At 61.9% G+C, this 23,873-nt stretch overlaps 5 protein-coding genes across 5 annotated transcripts; all 5 read left to right on the top strand.

Moving 5' to 3' along the window:
- Positions 1-728: 728 nt before the first annotated feature.
- LSCM1_01616 (uncharacterized protein) lies at positions 729-2,840 on the top strand (the record flags this gene model as incomplete). The annotated part of the gene is made up of 1 exon (XM_067319218.1): positions 729-2,840. One exon carries the CDS (start codon positions 729-731, stop codon positions 2,838-2,840), a length of 2,112 nt encoding a protein of 703 aa, XP_067176497.1.
- Positions 2,841-2,883: 43 nt separating this feature from the next.
- Positions 2,884-3,462, top strand: LSCM1_01615 (uncharacterized protein; the record flags this gene model as incomplete). Its single annotated transcript, XM_067319217.1, has 1 exon — positions 2,884-3,462. One exon carries the CDS (start codon positions 2,884-2,886, stop codon positions 3,460-3,462), a length of 579 nt encoding a protein of 192 aa, XP_067176496.1.
- Positions 3,463-4,718: 1,256 nt separating this feature from the next.
- Positions 4,719-10,409, top strand: LSCM1_01614 (uncharacterized protein; the record flags this gene model as incomplete). The annotated part of the gene is made up of 1 exon (XM_067319216.1): positions 4,719-10,409. The coding sequence occupies one exon, from the start codon at positions 4,719-4,721 to the stop codon at positions 10,407-10,409; it is 5,691 nt and encodes a 1,896-aa protein (XP_067176495.1).
- Positions 10,410-11,979: 1,570 nt separating this feature from the next.
- LSCM1_01613 (uncharacterized protein) lies at positions 11,980-14,916 on the top strand (the record flags this gene model as incomplete). The annotated part of the gene is made up of 1 exon (XM_067319215.1): positions 11,980-14,916. One exon carries the CDS (start codon positions 11,980-11,982, stop codon positions 14,914-14,916), a length of 2,937 nt encoding a protein of 978 aa, XP_067176494.1.
- A 917-nt stretch (positions 14,917-15,833) lies between these two features.
- On the top strand, positions 15,834-22,340 carry LSCM1_01612 (uncharacterized protein; the record flags this gene model as incomplete). Its single annotated transcript, XM_067319214.1, has 1 exon — positions 15,834-22,340. The coding sequence occupies one exon, from the start codon at positions 15,834-15,836 to the stop codon at positions 22,338-22,340; it is 6,507 nt and encodes a 2,168-aa protein (XP_067176493.1).
- Between the last annotated feature and the right edge of the window lie 1,533 nt (positions 22,341-23,873).

The following is a 23,873-nucleotide window of genomic DNA, read 5'->3' as shown; positions in this document are numbered from 1 at the left end:
CGTCGTCACATGTCTTCTCCTCCAGCAGCGCGCGCTTTTGTTTCGCTCTTCGTTACTCGCTCCCTCCCCTCTCTCCCCCGTCTCTCCCCCACTGGTCAAAGAGAAGAAAAACGCTGAGGAGGCCGTTTTCTGTGTCTGCGAGGGTACAGGCAGTGGATGGGGACACGCCAAAGCGCCGCGCACCGCCGCCGTCGTTGCATCCACTTCCGCTGCTTTAATTTATGGCAGCTTCTTTGCCTCCTCCATCTCCCTCTGCATGTGTATATGTGTGTGGCGTCTCCTCGTTTTTTTTTGCTACCCTCTTTCGGGCACGCCTATCGTATATCAGCGGTGCGCCCTCCCCCTCCTCCCCCTTCCCCCATCCTATACATCACCAGCCAACACCATCCCGGCGCTCCACACTGCCTTCACCAAAACCCTCGCTGCATACATCAACGCCCTCCTTCCGTGCATGAGCCGTCCCCCTCACTGACCTCTCGTGCGTCTGGCACTGGTCATACGTAAGCGCCGCTGCTGGCTGTGCATGAAAGAGCAGCAGAAGGGAAGAGTTGCCGTGCCATTGCTGCCGCCTCACGCGCACCGGCGCCCAGCCTCTCCGCGGCGTTCTCTCGAAGTTTCACCCCCGAGCCGCTGGTGTTACTGTAGCGAGTCTTCGCTGCCGCGTCGTGCGGTCACGGAGGAGCCGCGCGGGCTCGGTGCCCCCTCTTCTTTCAGGGCTTCGTTCGCCTATGTGTATGAGAATGCTCGGCTTTCAAGTGCACAGGATCCAAACAGGTGTGTACATCTGCCCCTGGGTCGACGGCGAGCCGGCTGCGCTGTCCGTTTCAGAGGATCGCCAGGTGACGCTGCACTGCGCTGGGGGGTTGGCCTCTCACCCTTTTCCCTTTGACGAAGTTATCTTTGCACCTTTCCACACAATCTTGTACGCCTGCTGCGTTGCCGATGCACTAAGACAGCAGCTCGGCGCGGCGCTGCAGAGGCCTGCCCCGAGCTACCGCGATGTACCTCGCCGCGCTACCATCGTGCATGGCGACCCTGTAGCACACGTCTGCGAGGCATTTTATGAAGTGCTGCTTCTCGCTGCCGAGGAGGTGGAGCGCATCGCTGGCACCCACCACTCACAGAGCCCATACGAGTTCGTCTTCAACGTGGTGCGCGTGTACCCGTGGGGCGAGGAGGACCTTCTGGGGGCGGCGGTGCAGAAACATGGTCGCAGCTCTTTTTCACCCTCGGAGACGCCGGCCGGGCAGGGGATGTCGTCGCGGAACAAACGCACCTCTGTGACGCTTCAAACGGAGGAGCAGCGGCAGGTCTACAAGAGCGCGCTGGAGGAGCTGTGCCGCAGTCCCCGCAACAAGGATCGGGATGGCACGGCTGCATGCGTGCAGCAGGTACGGCTGGCTGTCTACTCCCCAGCGAGCGAGTCGACAGCGCACGTGCGCGCTCTGTGCGCGGAGCACCTTTTTTCTCTCGTCCCCTCTGCCCGCCACGTTGGCTTCAACTTTGGCACGACGATGGAAGCGCTTTGCGAGACGCTGGTAGGCCGGCGCCAGGGCAACCTGCTTGACAACCCGCTACTGACCGTGCTACTGCCTGGCGTCTCTGTTGAGTGCCTGACAATCCTCACGTGCATTTCTGCACAGGGCGAATACGCGAGTCGCTCATGCATCGACGCGTGTTGCTTCGGGTGCCGGCGAGAGCGACGGCGGTGTCCCGCCGCCTCCTTGTCGATGCCGTGTGCGCGTACTGATGGTGCTGCCACGGGCATTCATGCCCAGGACACGGTTCCGCCGCTGCGTAGGCCAACGCCCGCCGCCGCCTGTTTCCAGCGCATGGCGGGCGAGCTGCTGATGTCCGTGGCACCTTGCGCCGGCTGCCCCTCGTGGCAGGCACCGTCATGGCAGAAGTCGAGCACAGCGACCTCTAGCTCGTCGCGTGCGTCAAAGAATGATCTCTTGTCGCGGCTGACCTTGCCCGCCGATCGCCTCCATGCTTCGCGGCACCTGGGTGAGTCACCCGCAGGTAGGCCATGCCTCTTTAGGGACGAAACGAGGCGAACATCGCCACCTTCGCTGATGAGGCGTACGGAGCCAGCTCCGTCCGTCAAGTTGGAGACATCAGCGCTTCGCGTAACCGCAGACACACCGGCAGCGGCGCCACCAGCGCAGACACTGCCAGAGAAGGGCGAAAGTACTCGGAACAGAGAGGGAGACGCGATCGTCTCCCTCAAGGAAACAGAGGCCTTCGCAGGCAGCGCCGACAGGGCCACCAGGGAGAAGGCTCACATCTGGCGTCGAATAGAGGAGTCTGCCTCTGCTGTGGCCGCTGAGAGAGGGGCAAAGAGGCGTGTAGCGTATCACGACTCCGCGGTCACAGAGGCTACGCTTGCTGCACACAGAAAGAAGCTCCAGATGCCTTGCGCGGAGCTGGAGCGCAGGGGGGAGCAGCTACGCGGGCTCGCCGATGAACGGCAGCATCAGGCCACGGAGCTGAGGCGCACAGTACTGGAGCCCCAGCATCTGGTGCCCCGGGTGGCGAACGTGCGCCAGCGCGAGCAGGAGCTGATAGCCAACCTCCAGCTGCTCGACTCGTACGTGGCCTACTTAAATGCGACGTGCCGGCTATACACAGACAAGATGGATGCGAAGGTGCTGACGATGGATTGTGAGAGACGCCCTGATGCAGAGTGTCAGCCTTCCTGCATTAGGCGAGCGCGCGGCTGGGCTGCTACAGCAGTGCGCTTACTACGACCGCCGCATCCATACACTACAGTGTCAGGAGGCCGATCTCAGCAGAGCGGTGCGCTCGATGGAACTCGAAGCTGCTGCCCTTGGAGCTGAGCTGCAGAGCGTGGAGGAACGTCGCGACGCGACGCAGCGCGAAATGGCCGCGGAAACAAAAGCTGATGCTGCACGCCAAGTGAAGGCTCTGGAGGAGTACGAGGAGAGCGTTTCGATTGTGCGGCGAGTGCAACGAGAGCGCGATGTTGTCGCGCGAGAGCTGGCAGATCTGGCGGCGCGGCGCGCGGAGGTGCACGCGCTGGAGGCGGAGCTTGTGGAGGTGCACAAGGCACTGGGTGCCGCCCGCGCCTCTCGGGCGGCGGAGGCCGATGCGCGTCCCTGTGTGCTGATGTCGGAGGGCACTCATGGCGAGAGTGCAGACGTGTGTAAAGGCCTGGCCGACGATGACGAATTTGCCTTAGCGAAGTGCATCGTTGGGGAGGAGCTGGACAAAATCATCGACGAACTCGCAGCGGCAACGAGCGAGCTGTCGGAGGCGGAGGACGTGCTGATCGAAGAGGCGGACAGAGCCGCTTTGGCGTTGCGTCGGTGCGACAGCGAGATGAAGTTGCGTTTCGAGCGACTGATGGATCGCTTCGCGAGCCTCATGGACGTGGAGAGTCGTCTGGCGATGCGCTCGGCATCGATCTTCTCGGAGTGCTCGCCGCGTCTCCGCAACTGAATCTCGCACATGCAGAGGCGGTAGTGCAGTCCGTGCTATTTTCTGCAGTATTGAAGTGGAGAAAGAGGGAGGAGGAGCAGTCGGGAGGTGGCGCTCGTTGGATTTGCTGCCATGATCCCTTTTCCCTTTCTCATCCCGTTTCTGTGCAGCGCTGTCGGACGCCAGACCGGCCGGCTACGCCTCCCTTCAGCGCTTCGAATGTGATGCGGCCGCGTGTGCCGATCAACACGGATCGTCCCTGATTCGCCTTCGCTGTTTCTTGCGGTTCTTTCCGACCCGCTCCGTGGGATAATGTCTGTCTATCTGTGTGTGTGTGCTGCTCTCTTTCTGTCTCACTCCTGTCTGCGGGAGAGTCACCCCCCCAGACGCGTATTACCTCTTCTGCTGTTTCCGCTTGTCTCTTTCGCTGGCCACGCCCTTTTTTCCCTTCACCGGCATACGTGTGTACGGCCACTGCCTCGTGGGTGCTTTGCATAGCCTCCTGGTGGATGCGCATGCTGGCCACGGTGAGGGGATGCTGTACGTCTCGTTGCCCCACCCTACCCTCAACCGTGGGCTTGGCACCGGTATCCTTTGTTCCCCTTCACATCGTCCCCTCCTGCCGCTTCGGTGACGTGCCACGAGCAGCTTTCCTGGTCCTCGTCTGGCTAGTTGCCAGTGCGGCTGACACGCGCGTCCCTGGTCCGAGGGTCGAGTCACACGCAGAGGACGACGACGACGTAGGGAGCGATCTATGCCGTGAAAGAGAGAGAGAGACGCCGCTGCTGCATGCCACAGCCGTGCGGCGCTCACGTTCTGCCTCGCCTTCCTCACTTTTTTGTCGTATTCTCTGTGGTCGTGGAGGCGGCGGCTCTCTCCGCACAGCGAACGATCGACCAGCACTGGAGACGCGCAGGCTGCGCATGCCGGGGCCACGAGCGGCGCTAGCCCGCGCATGTGACTGCTTCCCCGTTTGTGAGGAGCCCTGCACGACGCTAAGGTGCGGATGCCCTTGTAGCGCATCCTCTCCCCCTCTTTCCCTGACCTCATCTCCCTACTTTGTGTGATACGTTTTCTTCTCGCCACCGGCCGTGCCGCATCGCCCACATACGTTACCAATGCCCACGGACGCCCACAGCCCGCGCTCGACACACATCTTCTTCGTGCCCTTCAGCGTCCCCTCATCAGCGTTGCAGCGAGTGTGTGTGTGTGGGGGGGGGAAGGGAAGGGCTCGCGAGGGGCTGCCGGAAACTTCGCCAATCGCCACGAGGCTTCGCATGGAGGAGTTGGCCAAGTCCGTGCAGCAGGCGCAGGCTGCGGTTTTGGGTGTGCAGAGTGACCTCGCGCTCCTCTGCGCATACGTGGAAAAAGAAGCAGAGGAGCGAGACAGCCGTAGCGCTGCTGCGGGTGGTGCTGTCGGCCTCGAGAAAGGCCTTTACCCGGTGAACCCGTACTATGCTGAGCTGCATGCAACCGTGCATCAGCGGCAGGAGGCGGCCTCGCTGCTGCTTCAGCGATGTGCCCACCTTTTCTACGAACAATTTGGCGCTCTGGAGGAGAAGGCGGCCCGTCTGGAGAACGTCCGGGTGAAGGAAAAGGAGCTGCAGTCGGCCAAGAAGAGTATGCAGCGGTACTTTGACGCACACGCGAGGGAGCTGGCAGAGGTGCGAGACACCCACGATGGCGAGCTCCGGATCGAGTGGGGGCGGCGGGAGCACCTCGAAGACGGCATTCTGCGGCTGAAGGTAGAGCGGCGCCAGCAGCGCCTCGCACACCGCGTGTTGCTCCTTTGGATGAAAAGGGCGATGGTGCGCAGCTGTACTCGTGAGCGCGCGCGACAATGGAGCGCGACGCGAGAGGTGTTTCAGTCGGCCACCTGCGACGCACTCGTCCAGCAGCAGCGGGTGATAGCAGCGCAGCGGGCCCTGTCAAGGTGGCGCGCGCGAATGCTGCAGCGCCGCTGCCGGCGTCTGAAGACGGCGGCGGCAGAGTCGGAGAAGCGCGCACGCTTTTTCCGCGACGAGCTAGCCAGCACTCAGCAGACCTTGCACGAGCGCCTCAACACGGACGTCGGCGAGCGCAGCCGGATCGCGAAGGCAGTAGCGACGCAAGAGAAAGAATGCGCCCACTACGAAGAAGAGGTGCAGCGACTGCGCAAGGCGCTGCGAGACATGACGGTGGAGTTTAGCGAGCGCACGCGCACTTACGTTCGGCAGCAGGAGGGTCTTGAGCAGCTCTTCGCGCGCAAGGAGGCGGCACTGCGTAACACCGTCTGCAGCTTGCAGGCGACGCTGACCACAGAGCGTCATGCACACATAGAGCTTGCAGAGTCGGCCAGTCGCTTCTTCAGCCATGTGAACGCCTGCTGGCAGGCGCAGCTGGAGGCTCTTACGGAGGCGGTACGGCGCAAGGAGGAGTACGCGTACCACACCATCCTAGGACTAACCGGCCGCCTGCAGCACCGCCATGGCAGTCTGCTGCAGGAGGTGAGTAAGCTAAGACGCGATGTCAACACGCTCGCCCCACTGAGTGAGCGCTGCGTGCGGCTGGAGAACGCGCTGGCGGAGTCAGAGCAGCTGCTCAAGCGCAGCAAGGCATCCAGCCAGTCATGGGAGCGACGTTGCAAAGCTGCGCATGTGGTCGAGTCACTCTTAACAGATCGCATCACCGCCGCGGCTAGTGCGACGCTGCGAACCCAGTGCTTCATCCGGTGGCTGGGACACAGCCACACCACCTCTAGTGGGAAGCTCCAACGTTACATCGACAGCCTCTCTGACAAGCTGCAGACCCAAAGGCGGAAGGCTCTCGTCGAGCAGCAAGAGCAGTCCTCGTGTCATCAGGTGAAAGTGACGCAGCTTTGTGATGAGCTCGAGGAGCTGCGTCGGGCAAACGTCCGACTGCAGTCAGAGCTGGAGACCGCCCAGCGCACGCAACGCGAGCGCGACAGCGCCTACTTCGACAGTGAGACGCGAAACGGCGAGCTCTCAGCGGCTATGCTGCGGGAGAGGATGGAGCGGCGCGGTGTGGAAGAGAAGTGGTGGAGCAGCCGCGGCCCTGTACTTTTTTTGCAAGAGGCGCAGCAGCGACTGCATGTCGAGGCACAGGAGGGGCAGTGGTGGACAACAATGCTTATGCGTGAGAGCAAAGTGCTGAAGGTGTGGACTGCTTCCTTGAACTTCGACGCGGCGCAGCTCACGGCTGTGTGCGAAGGGTGGCAGCACCATTGCCAACAGCTCGAAGCAGCGCAACGTGCGCTGCTGAAAACCTCAGCAACACGGACTGCTCGTGCGCTAGAACGAGGGGTGCTGCACGCACACACGTTGACCGTGTGGACGTGGTGGCGTGGGTGGGCCCAGCGTAGGTGCGCTGTGGCCAGCGTTGAGGCGCGGTCGGCGGCGTCTCAAAAAGAGCTGGTCGAGCGACACGGACGGGAGATGACGCGCACACACATCGACCACGACAAGGCGCTGCAGCGCCTACAGCGCGAGCACGCTCTAGAGAAGACACAGCTGCAGTCGATCCACCAGGAACGATGTGCAGCCCTGCGACGGTCACAGGCTGAGGAGGTGGCACAGCTCGCCGATCGACATGCACAGCAGCTCAAGACCGAGCGTACTGCCTATGCCGCAGATGCCGCACAGCGAGACGAACAGGCAGCTTTGTTGCAGGCGCAGCTGGACCGTGTTGGCTCTCTTTTGGTAGAGTACTGCGCTCAGGCAACCTACCGCCGATGGCGTGCATGGGCAGCGGGGCGGCGAGAGCAGCGCACGGCCCGGCAGCGCTGTGGGCTGATGACGCGACTTGTGGAATGGCAAACGGCCTGGACGATGGTAGTGGACGCCAGCGCAGCTGCCAAGACCGCCCTCTGGACCTCCGCAGTCATCGTGGTCGTACGGGTACGTGCGGCAGAAGCTCGACAGCAAGTGCAACGCCTATCGCAGGAGCAGGAGCTGTGTCATGCCCAACAGCAGAAGCTGCAGGCAGCCAAAGAGGCGGCGGAGGAGGAGGTGACCCATTTGCGGGGAGAGCTGCAGCACGTGCGCACGTTGTATGACGCCGAGGTGCACTACACGGAGCGACTGCTCCGCACCGCTGCGGAGGAGCGGCGTACCCACCGCAGCGCCTTTGCTTTCCATACAAGAATGGCTGAGTGGCACGATTTGACGTACACCAGCTTCGTGGAGCATCAGGCGGTTGCGATGGAGGCCTTCATTGGTGCGGTCGAGTGTTGCATGGCAGAGGCGCCAGCAACTCGGCAAGCGGAGTGTACTCCCTCCCCGGCGCAGGTGGAGGAGGCGGCGCAGCACTGTGCACACGCGAGCGATATCATTGCGTCGTCGGCGGAGGAGGCGTCTGAGGAAATGAGGCGCACCTTTGACCGCGGGAGTGTGCTTGGTGTGAGCAGGCTGGCAGCTCGCGAGCGTGTGAGGGACGCGGATACCGCGGACTTGCCCACCAACAGTGATGTGGACCAGTGCCTTTCCACCCGCGCTATTGCGTTGGCACCCACACTTGTCCAGGTGTTCCCCGAGACTCTGCTGTCGCGCCTTCAGGCGCTGGAGAGCGACATGTGGGCTGCTGATGACGAACGCGAGGCAGAGAGCATAGCCGATTTCGCTTCTTCGGAGCACTGTGGTCATCTCCTTGCGGAGTCTTTCCTCGAAGCGCTGCCGGAGTCGTTTCCTAAGCGAACCGCTGCAGCGAGCCAGCAGGTGAAGCCGGCGGACGTGCCCCTGACGGTGCCCCATCTGCTTGAGCTTGTGCGCCTGGCGGCACTTCGGGGAGCTGCAGCGCACTCGCGCCAGCACGCGACCGAGCTTGCTGCCGCTGAGGCAACGCGGGCACGCTTGGAGGAGGCGTTGGCATGTCTGCGAGAGACCATGGAGGGCCTTCTGACGGAGCAGTGCTCCCTTAGCGGAGAAATGCGCGCAGACGTTCAGCAGCAGCGACAGCGCCTCCCTGCCGACGAGACCAGTGCGGAGCAAACGTCCCTGGTGCCGACGGAGACGTGGCAGGAGCGTCTGAGCGCGCTCACTGGCCGGTATTCCCGAGTGCTTGAAGCGTTCCACGACGACATCTTGCGCCGCCCGGAGACCCTCCACAGCCTGAAGGGCGCCGTGGTGGAGGCAGATGAGTTTTCCGTGTTTTTGCTGCAGCGCTTCTCGGCGAATGCGAGCGAGATGACGGAGCTGCAGCGGCGGCTCGTGGCTGATACACAGCCAGGGGCATCCCTTCAAGGCGGTGACGGCTCCGCTGCCGCTTCGCCTGCACGCGCTACAACTACCATCGAGGGGAGGCAAGCCTCCCCCCCAGAGCTTCGTGCGTCGCCCTTGCCCTTTACCCCGTCCTTGTCGCCCGTGGCTCTTGGCAGCACCCTGCACGCTGCCTCTGGGCCGCGCCGCACCTCCAGTGCTGCCGACAGCGCTGCAGGCCTTTCCTCGTTCGACGGCTCAACGCCAGAGAGGCACGAGCTGCGTGATCGTGTGTACCTCCTCGAGAAGCTTCTTGTTCAAACCAAAGTACAGCTGGCTGAGGCGAAGTCGCTGGCTGACACGGCCCATCGCGCCGCCTCCCCCGCTAAAGCATCCGCGCAGGCGGAGAGGTGGGCAGCTCAGGATGCCACGGACTTCAGCCAGCTGGCACTAACAAAGGAGCAGCTCCTCGTTCTCTATGGCGCCTCAGAGTCCACCACCCGCACGCTCATGACGGCGATGCGCGAGTGCGGGACGCAGCTGCGTGGCATGCAGGCGGAGATGGCGCTGCAGGCTCGTCAGCGCGTCGACGTGGAGCTTTACGTGGCGAAGCTGCACGCGTCATCCGAGTCCCTCGCTGCGTCTGCGAAGGAGCTGTCCACTGCCGAGGCGCGCTATGAGGAGCTGGAGCGGGAGCTCAAGTCCGAGATGGCGTGCTGGGCCGAGGTCTACACGCGCGACATGCAGCTCATACGCCAGAGCTGGCTGTCCAAAATCGATGAGTTGGCGGATCACCAGCGGTTGCTGGAGGACGAGCTTCAACAATACCGGCGTGCCGCCCAGTCGTCTGTCCAGCAGGCTGTCGATCGGCAAACAAAACTGCTGGGGTTGGAGCACGCGGCGCAGCTGCAACGGTCTCAGAGAAATGTGGCCCGGCTCTTGACGGAGAAGGCATTGCTGGAGGACCGCCTGCAAGATGTCATGGCGGAATGCGAGGGGAACGTGCAGCAGGAGCGGGCGGCGGTCGCACGCCTTCAGCATCTGCTCGTTGGCGACGCGAGCGCGGACGCTGAGGCGGCATGCATCGCAGCGTTGGCCCGCTGGGGTCCGCTCCTGCTGGGCGCTGCTGAGCAGTATGTGCGGTGCGCAGAGGACAAGGCGGTGTGGTTCGCCGCGTGCGCTACTGGCCTAATGGAAGAAGAACGGGAAAAGTGGGAGACGGAGGTGATGCAGCTGCGTGAGCGTGTCGCACCGCTGCTGGAGGCGTCAGGGGACGCCACCGCAGCAGCTGCTGGCGGCAACTCCTTTTCTAAGGCGTCGGTGAAGTTGCAGGAAAGCGGCAGGAACGCGAGCGTCCGGGAGAAGGCGGAGGAGGACTCTTCGCAGGCGCTTACCCTCTCACCGTCGCCCCGCCGCAGCAATCACGGCGTGCTTTCCAGGGAGGGCGGTGCCCACATCTCTGCGTGGGACGCCAGCGCGCAGCGCACCCCTCGTCGCGCAGTCTCCAGCCCCGTGGCAGCGCAGGCGTCCTGCGAACCCCAACGTGCGCCGCCGGTAGACTCTCCTCGCACGACTGCCACAAAGTACCGAAGCCTGTCAGTGGACTCGCTCGAGCTGTCTCAGTCTTTCCTCCGCTACTCCAAAATGCTGAGTGACCAGCGGACACGGAACGCAACGCGACTTGAGCGAGCAAGTGCTCTGGCCGCCGAGGTCGACGATCTCCTCCTCCGTGGAGCCTTGCTCGGGCGCTCAGCGGCCTCCCAGGAGGCTCACTAGATCAGCAGAGCACCTGGGTGGGTGGGTGGGGAGCAATGAGGGACCAAGGGCAGTGCGGCGCACGGTGCGTCGATGCCATCATGGCGATGTGCCGCCTTCCGTGCTGCGAAGAGGACGGCTTTCCCTTCCCATGGGGTTGCCGCCTTTGCCTCTCTGTCGGGGCAATCGCACTGCCGAATCAGCTCTTCTTCGAGTGCAAATTTGGCAGTCAGCACCCTTTTTTACACTCAGTTTCTGTCCTATTTTTTTTTTGTCTCCCGCCCGCTCCCGTCCGTTCCTCTGCCGGTCTCCCGCATGCGCCTCTCCCCAACGCATGCGCACACGCGGGCAACTTTTGTTCCGTTGGAGCTGTGAGAACGGTACCCGCCGTCGCTTCATCCTCCGCCCCCCCTCCCGCGTCTCTCTCTCTCCCCTTTGGCCCTCTAGTCCGCCTCTGCTCACTTTCACCGTTGCGCGAGGGCACGACATTGCTCGCCAACCTCCCATTACGTTTATGTACGAGTCACATTTTGGCGGTTAGAATGCACAAACTCCGCTTGGAAACGCATTAGAGACGCGAGGCGCCACTGCGCATCACTGGGCCTCGTAGGCGCAGCTGCAGCGCGCATGCCCCCCCCGAGCCCCTTAGCGGGCGCCCGCGGACACCCCTGCCTCGCATGTGCGCCGTTTCGGCTCCCGACTCTCTCCCCCTCTCCCCCTCATTCCTCTCGATCGCTACCTCTGCTCCGCTCTTGCCTTGGGCTCTCCTTCCGGGTATCGCCCACGTGTCGCCGCGATCGACAGCTGCCCCGCTCGGCCCCCTCCCCTCCCCCGAGTTTTCAGCCTCCGATTTTTCATCCCCCATCCCACCTCCATACGCACAGGCGGGGCGGGTGCGGCGTGCGCTACTGAATAGAGGAGACACCGATATCGAGGGCCTGCTAAGCACTGCTTTCCTTCCGTCCCTCAGTCGATAGCACAAGAACTTGGGCTCCGGAGCGCAGCACATTTCTGTTGACTTGTCAGTTCGCTGAGAGCGTCGCTGTGCTTTTTTTTTCTGTGCGTTGCCGTCGTTCTTATCTGTCGTTGCTGTCATGTATCAGTCCGTATTCGGTGCGGTGAAAGTGCTGCTCTGGTCGCTGTTCTCCCGTACCCCCTGCTGTGTGTTACTCAGGGATCGGCTTTCAGCTCTGAAGGCCGTCGGCGTCGTCTCGTGTGCTGCGGCTCACGTTCCCCTCCCTCCACTCCCCTCAGTCCTCCTCTCATCTCAGTAAGAGCAGAGCAGCCAACTGCCGGCCGTCTCAACACCCCACGCACGCGTGTATCAATAGAAGTACCGTGCGAAAGATAGAATTGCCCAGCACGAGCGAGCGAGCGAGGGAGAGAGTCAGAGGGGCACAGGCCACGCGCGCGCCGTTGCCTCCCCCCTCCGACGACGCCACGACTCTCCAGTTACATAGAAGCCACGGCAGCTGTCGCTGCACCCGATACGGTTAGGCGGGGGAGCAGCGTTCTCTCAGCCCCACCTCCTCTCTCGCCAAGCACATACGTTGGGCCCTCCTCCCTCCGTGTCGGAGGAGGCCGTAGCGCTATGGAGAGGGCAGTCTCAGCCGCAAAGGCGAAGCTGTTCGCCGCTCATGAGACCGGGGAGTGGATTCAAATCGGGATCGGCATCGTGTCGGTCATTCAAGAGCACCTGCCGATAAGCTTGGCGGACGACTCCATCGGTGCCGCGGGCGTGTCCGCTGGAGGGGGCGGCAAGCGAGGAAAGGCGACCGACGAGGAGGCGGGCACGAGGGTCGCGGCACGGCTGCAGATTTACTCCATCGACAGCCCCGACGACCTTCTCCTCTCCAGTTTTGTCAGTCTGGAGGACGTGTACACGATTCAAAGCGAGACGATACTGCTGTGGCATGACGATGCCGTCAGCAACGAAATTGCGTGCTGCTTTGATAGCAAGGACGACTGTGACCTCATCTATCACCAAATCACGTCGTATCAGCAAGCGGAGCGGCTGCGCCGCGTGCAGAACGAGCGGGTGCCAGTGCTTGCGGACAAGTTTCTCGTGCACCCACACAACCTCGCCGGCATCGTGGACGCGGTGCAGTCGCAGAATAAGCGTTTTGGCCTATACGTCCGCGAGGACCCGAAATACTTCACGAAGCTTGTGCAGCTCTTCCACGCCAGCAGGGAGAAGCACGACGCCGCCTCGATGGAGTCTATCGCGCGTATCGTGCTCGCGCTCCTTCAGTCGCCGTACAACACAGAGGGAAAAATAATGGCGCAGCTCGTGGAGAATGAGCGCATCGACGACTGCATCGACATTGTGCAGTACGGCCTTGGCCGGCGTGACAAGGAGAGCGGCTTCGTGAGCTTCGAGGAGCGGCGGGCGACCTTTCACAACCCGTGCAACCTCTCCGAGGGGATGCTGCAGCGCATACATGTCCTGTACTCGTGCGGGTTCCTGAGGGATTTGATCCCGCTGCACCTCGAGCCGGCCGATGCGCCCTCCCTGTCCCTGCTGAGCACCTACACGGTGCGCTTCACTGCGAACTTGCTGACCGAAATAGTTTTGTCGCCCAGCACGCTCCCGGACGCCTTCCGCACGACCGTGGAGGGGGTGCGCCTCGCCTCTCCTGCTGCCGATCCTGCCTCCATCGATCCCAGCAAGCTGGCGCACCTCTTTGAGCTGACGGCCTTCGTCGCAGACCTAACCAAGACGGTGAAGAGCGCGATGGCAAGCATAGACGCGCGGGCCGAGATCTTCTCCTCGCTCGTGCGAGTCGGGGTACTGCCGTTCCTGACAACCGTGCTGGAGTGTGCACTACGGTACTACGACAGCGCACTGGTGCATTCCTCGGTGCAGCAATGGGCAGTGAAGCCACCGCGTGCGGTGCAGCTTGTGTGCGACACGCTGTACAGCTGTGCTTCACACTTTCCGGAATGTGTAGAGGATCTGGTAGCCGAGGCGAACGCCGTCCCCGATCGGTGCCTCTTGCAACTGCTGCTGCGCGCCATCACGTTAGTTCGCTCGAGCGCTGAAGCGCAGTCCGTCGTTGATGCTGTGCAGTGCTGCGGCGTCGGCATTCCGCTGACGCTTGCTATGTTCGGCGACAATGCGCAGCTGGAGGCGCGTCGGCACGAGGTGCTACGCTTCTGGATCGAAGGCAACACTGTGGACCGCCCACCGCTGTTCTACCTCGCTACGCACCTTGTGCAGCTGCTGGACCAGGCAGCGCGTGTGACGGCCGCGGGCCCGCTAATGGCTGGCAGTAATGGTGTGTGTCCCCCAGGGACCGGTGGCGCCCTTCAGCTGTCGCTGGTGCAAGAGTGTCAGATCGTGTACGGCCTCCGCATTGTGGCCATCCTCATCTCCAAGGTAGATTCGTCACGCGGCAGCCGCCTGCTGGAGGTGCTGACGTTGTCAAAGCTAATGCCGGCACTGGCCACAACGCTGGTGTCACCGCAGCGGCGAATGGCCAACTTGCAGTCCTCTGTCATCTCTTTCCTCGCGGCCGTCCTCGATCGCCGCGACGCGTGCCTCGTGGCTCTCGCCACGGAGGGTCCAACTCCGAGTCTGCTGCACATGGCGCTGCTGCTCTATCTGCAATGCAGCCACCGCGACAATGTGCTGAGTGCATCACTGGCGCACCTGGTCACCGCCGTCTGCGATGGGGTCCACCGTGAGAAGCTTCAAGGCACCTCCTCCGTCATCAGCGGTGGCTCCTTAGCCCCGAGCCCGTTTGTCACCATCCTCCGCGGCGATGATTCGATCAGCAAGACGGATCAGTCGTCCCCGACGTCAGCGCTGCCGGTGCGACCGTTTGAAGCGGTCGCCTCCGCCCTACTCTTGCAGTTTGGCGAACGGCTGGCGACGAAGGTGCCGGTGCTCTACGAACGGTTGCAGAAGGCAGTGACGGAGACTCCAGAGCAGGCGCAGCTGGCCGAGGTGGAGACCTCAAGCCTTGCCAGCTCGGTTGAGCGCTCCGCCATGCCGAACTTCGCCGAATTCGACGCCGCCGCGATCGACTTTGGCCTCGAGTCACCGCTCGGCACACTGATCGTACACAGCGACGCCGAGGCACGTCTGCACGACCTGATCCACTCTGCCGCCTCGACGAGCGACGAGGACGATGGGAGTGATGACGACCCGCTCGCGTCTCTCAGCAGCATTGACGATGATGCCGACGAGGAGGGCGATAAGTCGGAGCCACCGTCAGTGCAGGCATCGACATCACTCCCCAGCGGTGCCGCCGACTCTCCGCCTGGCGCGGCTGACCAGAGTAGCGGCGGCGTCGCCGGTGTTCTATCCCCTGCCTCCCCTACTCCTCTCGGGGCGTCCACGTTGGCCGCTCTAGAGTGCGCTGATCCGCCCAGTGGCAGAGGCTCATTGCTGGAGGACGAGGAGAACCGCCTGCCGCGGCGGTCGAGCATCAAGCGTGGCCGCTCCGACCCGGAGAAGCTGAACGACGACGAGGAAGAGGACGCGGAGGCGAAACGGGTGCGTGCAGAGGAGTCCGCGGCCTGAGGGGGGCCGTTGGAAATTGTCGAAGGGCGCGCGAGCCCCTTCGCGAGCGCTCAGCAGCATTCCGCTCCCTGCGCTGCGCTGGTGGGCTTTCGGTGTTTGGTGAAGGGGCAACTGCGGTGGCAAGTGAGAGAGCGATGCGCAACTGTTCTCGCGCGTACACGTGCGCTGTTTTGTTTCTGATGGGTGCGCGTATCGGTGCGAGAGAGACAGAGGGAGAGACACAAAAAAGGCGCCACGAGCACGCGAGGTGGCAAGCACTGCAGGCCAGCGCCGTCCCTGCAGCCCCGACGTGCGCCGTGAGTGCTATTCTTAAACACAGCCTTTTCATTGGTGTTTCTCCGTAAGCGTCCCTATACACGGAAATGACCGATGCGGTGCGGCACACCCATGCGCGAACGATCGGTCTCTCCTCCTCCCCTCCCCCCTCACATCCCTCTTTTCCCTTCGAAGCCGCGGCTCCATCGGGGATGGGGCGGGTGGGGAGAGGGTATGATGCACGTCGCTCTCCTCGGCCATCCGCCACGTCAGGCTGAGCCCTCTGAAGCGCTCCTCCCCCTATTCCTCCCTTCCCTCTCATCCCTCTTTCACTGCCCCCCCTCCCAAAGGTCGCCGCGCTCATCCCACCCGCACCGCCCCACTCACTGCAGTGGAGCAGGGATAACGTATTTGTGTTGTGTTTCTCTTCGCTCCTCCCCCACCCCCACCACACACCCCACCCGTGTGAAATCCTCTCTTGTTCCGGTCTCTCCTTCGCTCAGAGGCGCGCGAACAAATCAGTCCGGGAAACGGCAGCTTTGCCTATCTTAACTAGCTGACCGCAGCGGCACGGCGGGTCTCGCGCACAGAAGTGCTACGGAGAACCACACGCGCGTCGTGCCACGATCGTGGATATTTCCAAAGCGTTGTTTCTCATAGCAATGAAGGCGCCAACGGAAAATGACTCGCCCGTGGGGTTCAGGTACAGCTCGATGCAGCAGATGTGCTGCTCGTTCGGGGCCACGATGCCGATCAAACGCCTTCTTATCGCCAACAATGGGCTCGCGGCAGTGAAAGGGATGGACTCGATTCGCTCATGGATGTACGAGCACACGGGCGACTCGGAGGCGGTGCAGTTCGTGGTGATGGCCACTCCAGAGGACCTGAAGGCGAACGCCGAGTTCATCTCACTCGCGGACAATCATATTCTCGTACCGGGAGGCCCGAACAGCAGCAACTATGCAAACGTCGACGTGATTATGCAGACAGCGCTGCAGAACATGTGCGACGCCATCTACCCAGGCTGGGGCCACGCCTCCGAGAACCCGGCGCTGCCGCGCGAGTGCGCCAAGTCGAAGCGCGTCAGTTTTCTCGGCCCCTCGGAGGAAGCCATGTTTACGTTGGGCGACAAGATTGCCTCGACGATTGTGGCCCAGTCCAACGGCGTGCCGACGGTGCCATGGAGTGGTGACAGTATCCGCCTTCCTGCGAGCACCTTTACAGTGGACGCCTCAGCGTACGACAAGGCGTACGTGACCTCCCCGGAGGAGTGCGAGGAGGTGTGTCGCCGCATCGGCTTCCCCGTGATGATCAAGGCGTCTGAGGGTGGTGGTGGGAAAGGTATCCGCTGTTGCACATCTCTGAAAGACGTCAAGAACCTCTTCTTCGCCGTCTCCGAGGAGGTCAAGGGCTGCCACATCTTTGTGATGCGCATGCTGGAGAATGTGCGCCACGTGGAGGTGCAGTTGCTGGCCGACTGCTACGGTAACTGCATCTCCGTGCGCACGCGCGACTGCAGTGTGCAGCGGCGCCACCAGAAGATTATCGAAGAGGGCCCCGCCTTCGGGATCGATCCGGCCATCATCGCGGCTATGGAGAGCGCGGCCATTCAGCTGGCCCGTGCGGTGAAGTACTGCGGTTTAGGCACGGTGGAGTACATGTACGACAAGCAGACGCACGAGTTCTTTTTTTTGGAGCTGAACCCGCGCATTCAGGTGGAGCACCCCGTGTCGGAGATGATATCGGGCGTGAATCTGCCGGCTGCCCTCTTCTGTGTCGGCATGGGTGTCGCTCTCGACCGCATACCCGAGGTGCGCGCGTTCTTCGGTGAGGATCCGTACGGCGCCACCCCGATCGACTTCTCGGCCGGCCAGATTCAGCCGCCCAGGTGCCACACGATCGCTGTGCGCGTGACAGCTGAGGACACGGACGAGGGCTTCCGACCGACCACTGGCAAGGTGGATGAAATCACCTTCAAAAATAGCAGAGAGTGCTGGGGCTACTTCTCCGTCGGCTCCGGAGGCCAAATTCACCAGTACGCCGACTCGCAGTTCGGCCACATCTTCTCCTCCGGCGAGACCCGCGAAGAGGCGCGCCGCGGGATGGTGCTGGCGCTCCGCAACCTCGTCGTTCGCGGCGAAATCCGGACGTCGACGCCGTACATCATGGAGCTGCTGGAGACGCCCGACTTTCGCGACTGTGATTTAAACACGGCTTGGCTGGACCGGATGATCGAAAAGAGATCCGCCGAGGAACACGCGCAGCCGCGCAGCATCTACTCCGCGCTGATCGCTGCCAGTATCTACCGCAATATGCGCTCGATGCAGGAGCACAAGGACAGATACATTTCCTTCCTCACCGCCGGCCACGTACCGTCCACTGAGTACCTGTCGAATCTCCACACGGAGTCTTACGTGAGCCGTTCAGAAAAATACACGCTGAGTGCCGGTATGGTGAGCCTTAACGAATACGCCATCTCCTTGAACGGCAGCGTCGTGCTGGTGCCCTACCGCATACTCAAGTCCGGAGCCCTGCAGCTGACCATCGGCGACAAGACACTCGTCGCCTACGTCGCGGAAGAGCCGAACAGCCTTCGCATCACCATCGGCGGAAAGGTCACGAACTTTACCGGTGATGTTGACCCGACGAAGATTATGGCCGCCGTCCCTGGTCGCCTGGTGCGCTATGTCATCGAAAACGACAGCCACGTCAACGAGGGCGACACGTTCGCCGAGGTGGAGGTGATGAAGATGATCCTGCCGCTGCGGGCCAGGGCGAGTGGCACGCTGCACCACCGCGCCGTGGCGGGCAGCACCATCGTGATGGGCTCGCTGCTGGGTGAGATCACCCCGGATGACCCCAGCAAAGTCGCGCGGCCGCAGGAGATGAAAGATCCATGGCCGACGGAGCTCCTGCTGGCCCGCCAGTACGAGCGACCGGATGGCATCACGCGCGCGCGCCGCGCCGCGGAGTCGCTGTGGGTGCTCGTCAACGGCTTTCACTTCAAGGAGGTGTCCATTGAGGAGCGCGTGCGCAAGGCGTTCGCCGACCTCGCCTCGCTGGGTCTGTCGGCCGTCACACTCAGAGCGATCCACCTTCCCTTCATCCCGGCGGAGTTGTGCGAAGAGACGGAGGATCGCCCGTTGACGCCGAGCGATAAGTACCGCGTGATCATCGACGCCATCGTGGGACGCTACGTTGCCATTGAACAGCCTTTTGACGGGCGCAGCCGGCAGGCGGCCATTGAAATGCTGCGCAGCACCCTTGACGACAACGAGTCCATCTTCCAGGTGGACTTCGCGCACCATCAGGAATGTCACCATTATGTGATGCGCAGCGTGCTGAAGTACCTCGAGGGCAACATACTGCTGCTGAAGTCCCTGAAAGGGACGCTGTCGAAGCTGGTGACCCTCAAGTCGCTGGCGTATGGTTCACTGCTGCTGCAGGCGCGCTATCTGCTCCGCATGTGCTCTTTACCCTCTTTTACAGAGCGCAAGGCGCAGTTCGCGGAGGCGCTGGAGAAGGGCAGCCTGCACAGCCTAATCAACAGCAGCTTCGGCTACGACCTGCTCTGTTCCATCATGTTCGACACTCAGATGGAGCATTTGGTGCAGATATGCCTCGAGCTGTTTATTCGCCGCGAGTACTGCGGCGAGAGCGAGCTCACAGACCTCGACATCTTAAAGCAGGGCTCCAACTGGTACGCCAGCTACACATTCGAGCCCATTGAGGATGCGGAGGTGCTGCTCATGGGTAACGAGCCGTCGGTTGGGTCTCCGAGAATGAGCAGTGGGCGGGGCGTCTGTGTCATGCTGCCCGATGAGAAGCTGCTCCAGTCCACACTGGCCTCGTCGTTCCGAGACGTTGTGTTGCACTACAACGACGACGTCGTCATCGCAACCATCTTCTTCTCTGTTTCACGCGAGTCAACGCAGCCGGACGTGGCGCACATGTGCCGTCTGCTGATGGAGGAGAACGCGGTCGTGTTCGAAAACTTCAAGAAACTCGAGGCGGTGCACTTCGTAGCACACGGGATGCCGGAGGGGCCGCACTTCTTCACGTTCCGGGCGGAGACGAGCTTCCAGGAGGATACGCTACTACGCAACGTGCTGCCGCAGTCGGCCCGGCGGCTGGAGCTCGGCCGGCTTTCCAACTATGAGGTGAGCATGCACCCGACGCCCTACAAGGACGTGCATGTCTTCAAGGCGGCCCCCAAGAAGGCTGGCGCCTCCGTACTGGAGCACCGCATGTTTGCACGTTTGGCATTGACGCCGCATGACATGGGCATGGCTCCCTGGACGGAGGCGACGGACGTGGACGTGGGCCACATGCTGGCAAAGTGCCTGGCGGCGCTGCAAGTAGCCCGCGACGACTCGACGGTAAGCTTCCCAGACAGCAATCACGTCTTTGTGAAGATGATCGAGCTGACCTTCGATGTCCGCTCGTTGAAGCACCTGCTGGTGGCGGCGGCCGGCACCTACCAGGAGAAGCTGAAGGAGCTGGGCGTGCGGGAGGTGGAGCTGTCTTTTCACGTGAAGGTGGCGTCGGGTCTTATTCCCATGCGCGTCACTGCCACCAGCCCGTCTGGCTACGGCGTCTCCGTGCATGTGTACTACGAGTCCGTGTCGAACGGCCAGGTGCAACTGCGTCGCGCCGACACGTGTGAGGACGTTGACTACCCCTCGCTGAACCTCCTTGCTCTGTCCCTGGAGGAGACGATGCCTACCCTCTCGGCGCTCGGCTCCTCGTACGGGTCGTTGAAACTGCTGCGCACCGTTTCCAAGTTGGAGGACCTGCGCGAGCTGCTGCCGTCCGAGAAGGAGCAAGAGGGCTCCGTTAACATGATTGCGGAGTCGAAGGAGACGCACCCTAGCGTCGCCACGCTCGGGCCCTATCCACACCTCGACCCGCGCCAAGTGAAGCGCCTGCAGGCACGTCGCGCTGATACGACGTACGTGCACGACTGGCCCGCTGTACTGAACCTTATCGTGCAGAAGGATTGGGCGAAGCTGCTCTGCGCGCGTGGGCTGCCGCGCACCTCTATGCCGAAGACGCCGTTTTGCGTAACAGAGCTCTTCTTCAGCGAGAGCAGCGAATCGTTGTCAGCGGAGAAGTCCAGCGCGAAGCCGTGCGGCATGGTGGTTTGGATGGTCGAGTACGCACCACCGCGCTTTTTTGACGTGGCTTCGGGGACGGCGCCGACACGCCGGGTAGTGGCCGTAGCCAACGACATCACATTCCAGTCCGGCTCCTTCGCCGTCCCGGAGGACCGCGTCTTTAAGGCCGCCTCAGTGCTGGCCCGCGCGCAAGGCTTGCCGTTTGTGTACATCAGCACCAACAGCGGCGCTCGGCTCGGCCTCAGCAGTGAGGTAAAGAACAGGTTCCTCGTCGAGTTCACGGACGACAACCAGATCGCCTACTTGTACCTCACCAAGAGTGACTACGAGGCGCTGCGGGAGCAGAAGATTCAGGTGGAGGTGGAGCCGCTGGAGGTGAAGGGCGAAACCCGGTACGTGCTGAAGGGCGTTGTGGGCGGTCCGATGGAGTACCTCGGCGTTGAAAACCTGAGCGGGTCGGGACTGGTGGCGGGTGAGATGTCGAAGAACTACGGAGAAATACCCACTATAAGCCTCGTCTCGGGTCGCAGTGTTGGCATCGGAGCCTACCTGAACCGCCTTGGCCGCCGCATCATCCAGACGGACGACTCACCTCTCATTCTGACGGGTGCTGGCGCTCTCAACCGACTGCTTGGGAAGGACGTGTACATGGGCAACAGCCAACTTGGCGGCAAGCAGATTATGGTGCCGAACGGTGTCACGCACTGGTGCACGCGCCACGACTACAGCTCCGCTCGCGTGCTGCTGCAGTGGCTGGACTACGTGCCATCTGTCGTGAACCCTCGACGCTGCACACCGCATCGTCTGTTCTGGGCTGTCGATGACCCGATCGATCGGGACGTGACCTTTTGTCCAATGCCAAACACGCCGTACGATCCTCGATTCCTTGTGACAGGGCTGCTCGGCCAGACGGGCCTCTTCGACCGCGGGTCTTGGATGGAGACGCTGGAGGGGTGGGCACGCACGGTAGTGGCAGGCCGTGCCACGCTCGGCGGCATCCCATGCGGCGTGATCCTTGTTGAAACGCGCCTGACGAAGAAGTTCGACCCAGCTGACCCGGCCGACCCGACATCGACGTCTTCCTTCATCACGCAGGCGGGCCAGGTGTGGTTCCCTGACTCGGCACGCAAAACGGCCGACGCTCTTGACGACTTCCACCACGAGCGGCTGCCCTGCTTCATCCTCGCAAACTGGCGCGGCTTCTCCGGCGGCATGCGCGACATGTTCGACGAGGTGCTGAAGTTCGGCGCCTCTATCGTCGACAACCTCCGCGTGTACACCGCCCCGCTCTTCATCTACATCCCTCCAGCGGGCGAGCTGCGCGGTGGGGCGTGGGTGGTCGTGGATCCCGCTGTCAACCACAATGGCGTTGTTGAGATGTACTGCGACCCGTCTTCGCACGGCGGCGTCCTTGAGCCGTCTGGTGTGGTAGAGGTAAAGTTCCGCGATAAGGACGTGCTGGATCTGATTCGGCGAACTCGGCCAGAGCTTTCAGCGATGGAGCCTATGGCGGCCCGCAAAATCGAGAACGATCTGCTGCCGCAGTACCAAAATGCCGCGGTGCGCTTTGCTGACCTACACGACTCGCACGTACGCATGAAGGCAACTGGAGTGGTGCGCGATGTTATTCCGTGGAAGAACAGCCGCCGCCACTTCTACATGAAGCTGCAGCGCAAGCTGAAGGAGTTGGAGGTGGCTAATGATATGCTGGAAGGCCGTGTCGTTGGATCCCTCGCGGAGGGAGTACGCAAGGTCGAGGAGCGCTACGCGTCGGCGCACCCGGATGGGCCAGCGTGGGGTACGGATGACCAGCAGCAGCTGAAGTGGCTGGAGGATCTCAAGGGCACGTGGATTGAGGAGAGCAGCCGTTGCGCAACTCCAGGCAACTCCGAGCGAGTGAAAGAGTTGGAGCGCCTTCTCACCGAGGATGCCAGTGGACCAGGCGCCATAGAGGAGACTCTTCTGAAGCTGTTTGAGAACCCGGCCATCGCCGAGGCCGCGAAGGGCGCCCTGGACGCCTCTTTTACACTCACATCTGCCACGACGGAATAAGTGTGGGCTTCCTTCCGCGATTGAGGTGTGGCTGATGGTGTCGGGGAGGGCAGGCGACCGTGATGCGGTGCCATAGGACTTCCACTTATTACCTTTTGCCGTCTCTCGCTCTCTCCTCGTCCTCTGTGTTGCTGATTTGGAGAGGATATGTGGGCGGCTTGTTGTTTGTAGCGTGGGCGTCGTGGTCAGCGGACGAGGTTCATCTCCTCTCTTGACGGCGCTGCAGATCTGCGCCGCCGCCGCCGCCAAGACCGCAGCTTCCTTCGTTGTGTCTGCCTCGGTGTCTTGTCTGTATTGATGTGTGCAGCGGAGTTCCGGGCCTCCTCTGGGGCGGCACTGTGTCTTACGAAAGGGCACCCCCTTCAGCTTGCTGAATGTTTTCCTTGCACGCTCGCCTTTTCCGCTGAGGATGCCTCCCTCCCTCTCTCTCTGTCTCTGTTTCAGTCTCTGTATGCCGTTAACTCATCGGGCCGCTTCCAATTCCGTTTTCGCGCATGCGTGGAGGAAAAGCGGTTGCGGAAGAGGGGAGGGGACGGTGACGTCTACGGTGATGTTCTAACAGCCACGGAAGGCGATTGGTGGCGCGTCCTTTCACCTCTGTTGCCTTTTCCTCATTCGCTTCATCGTTCTTACGTCTTCTAATTCAGTGCGCACTCTTCTCCCCTCCCTTCTATCGCTGCGTCTGTGAAGCGTTGCATATTTTTCTCTCATCGCCTATTCCTTTTTTGTGCCCCTCCCCCGCTTTTCGGGATTTTTTTTTGCTTATTGGGCGGCGTCTCACCCCTCCCCGGTGGTGCCCCGTGTGCGTTCTGTTCCTTCCGTTCTCTCTTTCGCCCAACAGCGTTGCGCCGCCCGCTCCATCCTGCCGTTTTCTTCTCCGAACACACCCATACGCCCCCCTCCCCCACACGCACACACACACATATGCATGCAGGCAGACGAGTGCTTTCTCATGGTACCTCGTCGAATAGAGACGCTGTAGGCTAATGCAAATTACTCGTTTTCCTTTAATAGTTGCGCTCATCTCACCTTCTCCCCGCCTCTCTGCACCGATATGCGCTCTGTGTCGTCCCCACTCACAGATGCGCACACGGACGCGTGTGCGCACGTCGCGGATTTGCGATGCTTAATATGCATTCCTCTGTTGAATATGATGGGCTGGGAGGGAGAGGGGTCGGCAGAAGCCGGAGAAAGAATGTGTGTGTGTGTTAGAAAGTGCATGTGTATCTCTGTGTACATATATATATATATGCCTGTATGTCTGTGTGTGCGTCTGTGAATGATACACCGCCACAGAAATAAGAGATAGGCGAATCGGAAACGGAAGGGTGTCAACTTTGTAGTGCATTGAGGCACACATGTCTCTGTGTGTGTGTCTGTTCATGGTGGCAAATCGGAGGCAGCACATAGACGCCGGACGCTTGCTCATGCCGTCTGCAGCAAGCGCTGTGATGGTGTGGCTTAATGACCTATTGTTACAGCTGCTCGTGCGGGTACGGCATAGAAGCCCTCCCACAGCGCCGTCATGCATGG

This window comes from Leishmania martiniquensis, chromosome 31 (assembly GCF_017916325.1).
Source record: "Leishmania martiniquensis isolate LSCM1 chromosome 31, whole genome shotgun sequence".
NCBI lineage: Eukaryota > Euglenozoa > Kinetoplastea > Trypanosomatida > Trypanosomatidae > Leishmania > Leishmania martiniquensis.
Note: the sequence above shows the minus strand (reverse complement) of the source record. Positions and strands in the feature narration are given on the sequence as shown.